Raw genomic sequence first — 10101 nt, 5'->3', positions numbered from 1 at the left:
TGGCTTCAGAGTGATCTGAACGCTAGGTTTCCAACATTTTTTTTATACTTTCAGCCTGAGCTGACGTTGGCTCGTGACAGATTTCTTTATATGGTCAACTGCTCCACTAACATTATGACAATTTTACATTGTTTTGGGGGTTGTCACACTGAGCCTTGACTCCAGTCAAGCTGGCATGCTGAGAGTGTTTTTCCATTACAGAGCAGGGCAAAGTAAAATAAATTTACCTGTTGGAGGTGTGCTGGTTGTCTGCAGCTCTTCATCAAATATCACTGTGGCTGTTTCTGATTGTACTATTGCTTCTGGCATTATTTCTGACTGATCCACTGAACGGAGAGCTCCAAATATCTCCATATCTTGTCATTTCAACCAGTTCTTAGCACCGCTAATGAAACCCTGCTAAGTCAGTGGGGGACAAATTTCACTTCCTGTAAATTCTTCACAATAAAAGTCTCCCATTATTTAGTCATTTAAAAGCTTTTAATTTGAAGCAGTGGAGCAGGTAATGTTGAGTTTGCATCAGCTGCAACTTAACACGACTCTGATACTGCTGCCCCTGGCAGCTTCCAGAAAAATGGCCAATCCAATTAAAGTGGGTGCATAGGGAGGGAGAGCTAAGACTGCCTATTAGAGACAGAGGCTGAACTAAGGGGCTGCATAAAGGGCCAGTATAATATGAATAAGAAGTTTTTAAAACTGTGAGTTAAAAAAAAAGCTACTCTAGTACAAAAAAAAAAATAGAGCTAGAAATGAGTATAACTGGTCCCCTTTAAGGTGTGAGCCTTTGGGCATGACTTGTGACATCACAACTAGTTCGTAAGCCAATCCTGGTTCAACATGCAACTTACACAAGTGTGATGTGAAAACTTGAAACCTTTAATGTACATACACTGAGAATGGTAAAATAGGAGACATCTTGCATCCAGCAGCTGAGCTTTTGCAATGAACAATGTTTGCATATTCAGATTCAGATTTTCTTGTGGAAAAACCATACCAGACACAAATTATTCTTCAAAAACAGAGTATTACTTTATATTTTTTAAAACATGTCTGGGGAGGGGGGGGTCTTTACTTTTTTTTTTTTAGCATTGCAGTTCATTCTTGACCTTATGAATTAGAATGAATTAGTTGTTTGACAAGATAATCTTAACTCAAGGACCAATTACTTAGTTTAACTAGAAATGAAATTGGCTTTGAACACATTTCACTTGTTAAAAGGGAATTATTTACAAGCAAAGACAACAGCAATGGGATCACACATCTCCCCCAATGTAGCCAACTTGTAGATGGAACATTTTGAACAGATTTCCTTGACAATGGCTTCTACCTCAGCTGATATCTAGTACCAGTGAAGAATTGGCTCAGGGGCTTTGTAGGAAACATTTTGGGACAATTAAAAAAGTAAGACAGAAAAAAGTTAAGTATGGTTACTTTGCACAAGGTGTGTTGTGTTTGGGCTTGAGACCATCAACTCTCCAGTGCAGTCTCAGTGATCCTCAACTTGCCCTCCTAACACTCAGAATCGGGCTTGCAAAGTCTACATCACACCATTAGCTTATGGTTTTCTGTCATGCTCTCTGTTGAAAGCCAGAATATCTTGGTCTTGGACTGATGCATTTAAGTGTTCACATAGATGCTGGCAACAGATAGAGAGATCATACTGAAATAAACTGATTAATCAGGTTCAGATGAACATATGACTATCACATGAGAAAAAATCCATAAGGAAATTGAACTGAAATATCAAACATATCAAAACCTGTTGATATGATGTTTCTAAGAGTTTCATTTGTTCAGCATGTTTATTTCAGGAAAACTGAGCTCCTTGAAAAATCACTGGGGGCATGCTTCCCCAGAGTGGTATACAAAAAATACTGCACATACTTACATTAAGTCTACAACCCTAACTAAATCTGTCTTTTTGGAAATTCTGAATCATTTTAATAAATACAGCAAGTTTCAACAGAGCCATTCCACTGAAACCACTGTATCAACAACCCAAGCCCTGATAGGCTGTAGCACATTTCAACAGCCGGTCCTGTATGGTAGGCCTGAGTGCGCTCAGTCATTCTTTCATTCCATGTCAGTAGAGTCCAGTTCATTGACAAATCTCTGACACTTGGCCATGAGGACTTTGATGGCTTCTGTGACAAGGACATCTGGATGCAGGATGCCTGTAGACTCCACAGTAACTGTATGAAAAGAAGAGATCAATGAAAAGGAATATAATATAACTATAATAAAACAAACAGCTGTATGGACACAGATTTCAAAGGGGCACTCCACCAATTCTAGACATAAAGATCAGTTAAGTCATCATGAAGAGTACTACTCAGCCTGTGAAAGCTGTTGTGTAATGTCTTCTGTTGCTCTGCAGGGGTTTGTCAAGTCTGAGAAAAGGATCCTGATGATGTCACAGTGATGTCATCATGTTTATGTCAGCTTGGGCTTGAAGACTACAAATTAATTTTTTTGTGACATCCTGGTTGAATCTGAGATATGTGTCTACCTGATCCCCCCATCTTTGCCTACAGTCAGGGATGGGAATTACAAATGTGGCAGCTGTGCTCAATCCATTTATACTTGCTGTAGGACATTCAATCACCCACATATTGGCCAGGACTTTAAGATCAGAGGTGCGATTACTTGTAGTACTACTCAGAGTATATCTCATCAGATGTCCATGTAATATTGCCTTTATTAGTAAAGCCTCCCACTCTCCCACGCACACACATCAGTGAACACAAATCCAGCATTAGACAAGGGGATGTTAAAAACCTGAGGTGTATTCCCATGGATGTATTATTAAAGCTGGATACCAGACCGAAACTGGCACCTATTTAGTCCAATAAGAATTGCTTGTCTAGCGCCTACGCCAAAAGGTTTCTAGCTTCCAGGTTTACTTCTGGGGGTATGCGGCCCACTGAATATGTGCAATAGTGTTTCTCCCGCTCGCCTCGCTTGCCAGTTCTTGCTTGGCCCATAGACTTACCATTGTGGTGACGCCACAGATTTTTTAAATCGCTTTTCTCGGCTCGGCTCGGCTCGGAAAGTTTTACAAGTATACAACCTCTGTGGATCAAAAATTCATAATAGAAAGAGTCGTAATTGACCTTGTTTGAAGTTCGAGGTGTCCTGTCCACAGTCTTACTGACTTCTCTTTTACAATGGTGGTCTATGGGGTAAATGATTGTTGGGCTGCAGTAGGAGTTTTTGTTGCAATACCGCAATCGGCCACTGGGAAATATTGTCTGCAAGGCGGCACTTTATCCAGCTCTTGCACATCCATGGGTATACCATCATGTTGGATAAAGGAAAAGCCTGGGTTATTTCGATAAGCCTTGCTAATTTAAGTGAGAGTTCCATTCCATTACTGTGGCTTATATGATTCCCTGCTCAGTAACCAAGGCAACTTATACTGCAGAACTACACTGCACCATGGCAGGCGAGCTGTCAAGCTCAATTTAGCTGTGTGGATATGGAGTCGATGACTTTGAGTGTGGCCTTGTATATGTTATAAATAATTTGATGCTTGGCCGACATATTGATGTGATTATTTTTGCTCGACCTGGGATCCACACCTTGGATCCACCTGTATATGATCCTTTTTGATATTGTTGATCTTGATATTATTGTTTTCATTTAATGGGAATTTTTAGTGTTGCAGAGTCTGAATGCTGTCTTTAAAAAGGCACTGAAAACCCATTTTCTCAATCAGCCTTTTACTATGAGCAATGAGGTCTTACATAAACACAAAGGTTTCTACCAAAGTTGGAACAGTTTTGATTATTTCACATTAAAGATTTCTGTATTTCTATTTTCACTGTGTTCATCTTACTCTTTTAAAATGGGCAGGTCTCATTTGGAAAAAGTTGATGTTACGCATCTCTGTGTGCCAGTCAGGATTAAGGGACATCTGAATCAGAATCTGATGACAGCTCCTGGGTTGTTTAGTTGTTAAATAAATAATATCTAGGGTATTATTCCAAACTTTAAGCTTACCATGTTGCTTATTAAATCATAAATATTTAATGTTATCGAAAAATGCTCAACATTGGAAACCAATTTTTCAGGGGATTTTAAGCAGTTTGCACAGGTATATACATAAATAGTAACGTACAGATGAAATGATCTCTCACTCTTCCGAGCTTCACCACATCCTTCAGGTCATCATGTCGGAGGACTTCCCTGCTGCATGTATCCAGGCGACTGTTGACTACTTTGGCAACCTTTTTCCCTGAGGTGGAAAACATAAGACGGATGATTACATTTAGAGAATTTAGGGACTAACGGTAGACTGGCAAAGAAACTCCTCTGCCATTCTAACGTCTCTATTCTTGCTCTTGCACAGTTGGACTGTATTAAACAGACAGCAGATGTCATAAATGGTGAAACCCATAAGAATTATTTTAACTAGAAGGTTTTCCTGTTTTTTCCGTGTTTCCCAAGACATTGAAACCTTCCTTAAATTGTTATATTAAACATGCAGTGTGGAACTTCTACATATAAATGAACAATCCATTACATTCAAGCCCTTGCCAAACGAGTCCAAACAATGCTGATTAAAGGCCTTTACACCATAAGGGTGTTTTTTTTTGTGCGATTAATTTGCACGTTAATATGTTTTTTCACACAGAACGCGAATATTACAAGGTGAAAAAGTGATGTAATTTTTTTAGAACAATGTCGATTTTTCGAGTTTTCACACAGCGAATAAAAGCATCAACCAATCACGAAGTGTAATCTGCACAAATAGCTGTTTATTGTGAAGGCCAACATGGGTGTTGAATATCCTGCTGTATGTGTTTTGAACTTATTTACTGTATCTATATTGATTGATCAGCTCCCAGTCTGTCTGTGAGCTTGTCTGTTTCACTGCAGGCAGGCAGGTAGGCTCACACACTACAGAGGGCGGAGAAATGAAGCCTGTGAGTCAATACATTGATGTATCATGTATCATATGAATCATCAGCATGTATTTATAAATACAAACACTGTGGATTTCTTCCTGTGGAGCTGACATGCAAACTGTTTTGATTCAGTAAGTTTCTGCTGTCAGTCAGCCTGGTGAAGGCAGGTTGACCGGCTGCTGTCCTCTCAGCTCCCTAGGAGCTGCAGCTGACAGATGGCTGCTTCTGTAGACAGAGACACTGAACGCAGGTCAGAGATCATCATCTCCTTCTTCTCCTCACTTGACAAAAAAGGGGAGAGCATTGTATCTGTTCAATCCACACCGACTCTGTCCTGCGTCCAGCGTTACAGAAGTAGCCGCCTGTCAGCTACAGCTCCTGGAGAGCTGAGAGGACACACTGCCTTCACCAGCCTGACTGACAGCAGAATCAGCTGTCACAAATTCTTTTGCAAATTCATGTTTCTGTGTTTCTGTCGCATATTTGAATCTAAATCTCTGTATTTCACAGTATACAGAGTGCTGGCTGGATGAATACATAATGTGCATGCGCACTAGAGACTTCCACCGGCCGAGCGGCTAACTTCTGGTTAGCTCTCTGCTCACTTGAATGGGTATATAGTAATCATGCGGCTCTTCTAGACTTTCCAAATTTTATCAGACAACAGTGTTTTTGTAATTACTATCACTGCCAGAAGGGAAAGACAAAAGTCCCACACTCCAGCTTTAAGCCTTTCCATAAAAGAAAAGACAAATCTTCCAGTTGCTAAAATGGAAATGTGCTGGATGCTTGCAGTGTATAGAGCTGAATCAATTAATCAATTACACAAAAAGAATAATCTGCAACTATTTTGATCATTGTTACTTTTGTTTTATATATCCTTGTAAACTCAATGTCTTTGGGGGTTTTTTGTCAAACAAGACATATGAAAACCTCACATTGCACTTTAAGAAATGTGACTGGCATTTTTCACTTTTTTCTAACATTTTACAAACCAAGCAGTTAATCGATTAACCAAGAAAATAATGGGCAGATTATAATATGGAAAAAATGTTAGTTGCAGCCCTAGCAGAGTACTGTCCTCAGTTCACTTATTTACTTGTTTCATCACACCCTCTGTAGAATGGACTTCCTGATTTCTATTTGATCTCAGATCAGTCATGTTCATTCTTACCATTAACATCTTCCAGGTCTATAACTCCTCGTGAGAAGCAGCGTTTTAGGCGCTCTGCCTTCTCTCCCTGCACCGGCTCCAGCAGGGTGATCTCTGGAAGGAGGCGGTAACTGGCTGTGGCCACTGGAGAGAACTTAGCATGGTCCTTACCTGTACAGGGAACAGAGAACATGCTTCAGTATCAGGCAGCAGAAGGTACTGACTGCAAAGTATTAGGGTGGACTGATAACATGATCAAAGTGCATGTAGTATGTATGCTGTGCTGGAGCATGCAGCCTATGAAGTTGCAAGATTTCCCGCTGAGATGAGTTGTAGAACTTTCAGATATTTGACCTATAGAAACATTAAGGTCAAACTACTTTATCAATGGAGCATTCCACCGAAATAATATATTCTTGTTGAAAGCTCTGGAATAAACCATGTGTTGAAATTCTTGATCTCAGGTCAAGAATGAACTTCCATGCTTAAGTAACTTTTTAGATTTGGAAACACAGAGGCCAGGACAATAAACTACGTACTAATTAAAAATGTAAATAGAAAATGCCCTTTTTCCTTTCCCATATGTGTAACCTCTGCACTGAGCTGGCTATAACTCTGACCCAGACACTCAAATGCTCTCACCAATTCCTTTGACACAGTGCATAATTATGTCTAGCTCCTGTCCTGGTCGTAACTGAGCTATCAGGATGTCATCATGTACTGGTCCAATGCTTGAGTCTGCAAACACGTCCGCCTGGTTCCCAATGGGGACCCACTTTATGTCCCTGGAATAAACTGAGACAAGACAACAGGGACAGAGGAGATGAAAATCACATTAATGTTTGATCTTATCCAGGAATATTCTTTCTTACTTAGATATCAGTGCCAATTTACCTTCCCCCCACTCATCATGTTTGTATGAACTGGTCATAGCTGCTGTTTGTAAGGTCTGTATCTGCAAAGAGTACCAGCAATCCTTCATTCATTGGGCGTTAAAACCTACCCATGTGGTTTAGATACAGTTCCCGTGGATCAGAGGAGTCTTTGCTGGCTCTAGGGTTCCTGCTGCATTTAATTTTCAGCTGCAGTTGAATTGTGTCTATTTCTGAACCTTCCTCCTCTGGAGAATCTTCACCTGGAATACAAGTATAACAGAACATGTTAAACTGCGACTGAAATTAAATTGTATTTTCACCACAGCATACATATCTGCTCTGTAAATCACTTGTCCTGTGTTCACCTTTAAGAAAAAAAATCAGAAACCAAAAAAAAGAAAGACATGTATGATTTATTTGTTGTAATGATTGTGCCCCCTAGTTTTGCATTCACTGAATGAAATACTGTTTTGTTACCTGCTTTCTTAGCTTGTGTCTTTATTTCAGTCTTTCCCATACATCAATTTATTTTATTTTTAACCATTTTAAATGGGTTAAATCGTATATCACTGTAGAGCTGCATGCTCAAACATCGACAATGGACCCATCTGTGAATAGCCCCTCCTCTCCATGCATACTCTGAATCAAAACACAACTCTTCATGAGTTGTCTTGATGTAGAGAAGACTATGTTGCTTTAAAGCTTAGGAGCACTGACAGGGACTTCATGGTGCATTCAGGTGCACCTCATAAACTCTAAAATCTACATCTTTTTGCAAAGCAAAGCATGTGGGACTTCATGGTACATTCAAGTACACCTCGTAAACTCAATAGCAACAGCTATAAGCTGTTTGGCATTGGCAGAGAAGATTTGGCAAATTTTTCATGGGCACAACCTACATTGCCAAGAAGCATTACAACAAAGAAATAATCTACCAAACACAAATTTCCTTACTTTTTGTGCTAAGTTTATATAAAAACTTTGAATCACTGCTTCTGCAGTCTTCACTTCCTGTGAAGTCAAGGAGCAGAAAGGAAGACAACACCACTCTACCATTGCAACCCACTTTGTAGTCAGAGTCTGGGACTACATGCTGCCTTCAAGTGCTCCTCATAAACTCCTGGTGTACTCCAGGTTTACTCTGAGTTTGTATTTTTGATGGATTGAAAATCATACCTTTGGGATTTCTTAATATCTTGGTATACCATAATTCTGCCTAAGCCTAGCTTTTAGTCCCTGGAGAAAGTTCTTGTGGTCGAAATGCAGCTTTAGGTGACATGTTGCAGAAGATTGAAATGGGAGCATGGTGTTCTACTCATATCATGTACTCATATGTATGTGTGGTTCAGTGTGTTGTTTTACCTATGTTCCTGTACTCAAACAAGCGGGGGTCAGCTTTGATGGGGATGAGGCCTAATCTGTGGGATAGGACTTCATCCTGGACGATGGATGTGTTGTTATATATAAACACCTTCTCTATAGCCATCGTAGGCACCTAGAACCACAAGTAATGCAAAGTTCTCAGAATGAATTTACAAGAAATTAAAAACTTTAAGGCTCTTTTCTCTTAAAACTGTCAAAATGCACAAAATCTACAATTTCTTCACATTAGGTTTTATAGAGTTATGTCATTTACAAAACATTAGTTAGGAAAAGTAGTACATACACCTGTCTGAAGCAAAAACCTTCTATGTCAACATTATGTTGTTGTATGGATATGAAACACAGACCTCTGCTAGTAAGATCCTTCTGAAGGCATTGGCAATGGCTGCATCAATCCCCACCATGTCAAACTCCATACTGCTCTCATCTAGATGCACCACGTCAATTCTGAAGTTCTGCAAAAAGAGAGGAGATCTCCATTTAAAAAGGATAGTAATGATAGTCAGTTCATAGATCAGTTTAATACTAATACTTCAAATGCTGACTATCCTTTTAAAAAATCGTGACTGAAAATAAGCTGAATCTAATCAATTTATCATTTATTGTAGGCCATAACACGTGAAATAACTTGATTTCAGTTTTAGTTTGAAAATAGGTAGTTTCTTAAAGGATGCACTGAAAATGTTAAGTAACTCATGAGTATGGTTTGATCCTAATGAAGACAGTGGTTGAAACAATTCAATTAAATTCAATTTTATTTATACAGTGCCAAATCATAACAAAAGTTATCTCAGGGCACTTTTCACATAGAGCAGGTCTAGACCGTACTCTTTAATGTAGTGAGACCCAACATTCCCCCAAACATTGGGCTTTGATTCAGCATAATGTTGTCTGAGCAAAGGAGAGCATAAAGAAACAGTCGTCAATGATAATGTGTCAGTGAAGATTGACTTTATGATAAAAATGTCCTCATGAAGATAGAGAGAATGTTTTAAAAATTGGTTGGACTATCATTCTCCAAACACTTTAGTCACAAACCCACATTTTCCAAAATAAAGATTGTGAACAGGAGCAGAAAGCAGGGAAATAATAGAAACAGGCTTCCTTTGAGGTTCATAATTTAGTCAGTTTGACAAAATGCATGATTTCCAAAAGGGATCCACTCTTCACCTGTCACCAGCAGCTACATATAGGTCTTAAAGGACAGAAATGCACCTTTTGAAATTTCTGCATATCCCAAGTGTCATCATAGCCGGGGTAGTTTCCAGGAAAATCTGTTGTGTGCACCTAAAGGCAATCAATCAACAAACATAAATAAATAAAAAGCAGGAACTTTACAACAATGTGACTTTACAAAGGTTACTTTCCCTGTTATTTTATAAATGTATGTATTACATTCGTCACACATAATGTATTCAATTGACATTGATATTTTTCATGGAGTATAACTGAAGTTTTGTTGTTGAACGAGTATTGATTGAGCGATATAGACATGTGTTCATGTGAAACACATGAGATGACCGCTACATGCGGGTCAGTCCAGCAGCTCACAGGAACCCTGGATGTCAGAGTTAGCGAACAGTGTTGTCATAAAACCAGCGTTAAAACGGACTTACATTCTTCACACCAAATTCCCCTAAAATAACTCTATTCCGAATTTCTTCAACGTTTGTCGTGGTCGCCGCCATGTTGAATCGTAGTCGGCAATGCCCCGCCCACTCTTCCGCTGTAGTTCAAGCAAAGAAACTTACATTGATAGGAAGTGAAAGCTAATTGGTCG

The 10101-nt window shown here is 39.3% G+C and overlaps 1 protein-coding gene across 1 annotated transcript; it reads right to left on the bottom strand.

The window, feature by feature from the left end:
- Positions 1–855: 855 nt before the first annotated feature.
- polr1c (RNA polymerase I and III subunit C) lies at positions 856–10048 on the bottom strand. The gene is made up of 9 exons (XM_042432984.1): positions 9938–10048; positions 9537–9608; positions 8669–8776; positions 8301–8433; positions 7067–7198; positions 6706–6858; positions 6085–6234; positions 4121–4237; positions 856–2192 (listed from the first exon to the last, which is right to left on the bottom strand). Exons 1-9 carry the CDS (start codon positions 10007–10009, stop codon positions 2074–2076), a joined length of 1056 nt encoding a protein of 351 aa, XP_042288918.1. The 5' UTR covers positions 10010–10048; the 3' UTR covers positions 856–2073.
- Between the last annotated feature and the right edge of the window lie 53 nt (positions 10049–10101).

This window comes from Thunnus maccoyii, chromosome 14 (genome assembly GCF_910596095.1).
Source record: "Thunnus maccoyii chromosome 14, fThuMac1.1, whole genome shotgun sequence".
NCBI lineage: Eukaryota > Metazoa > Chordata > Actinopteri > Scombriformes > Scombridae > Thunnus > Thunnus maccoyii.
Note: the sequence above shows the minus strand (reverse complement) of the source record. Positions and strands in the feature narration are given on the sequence as shown.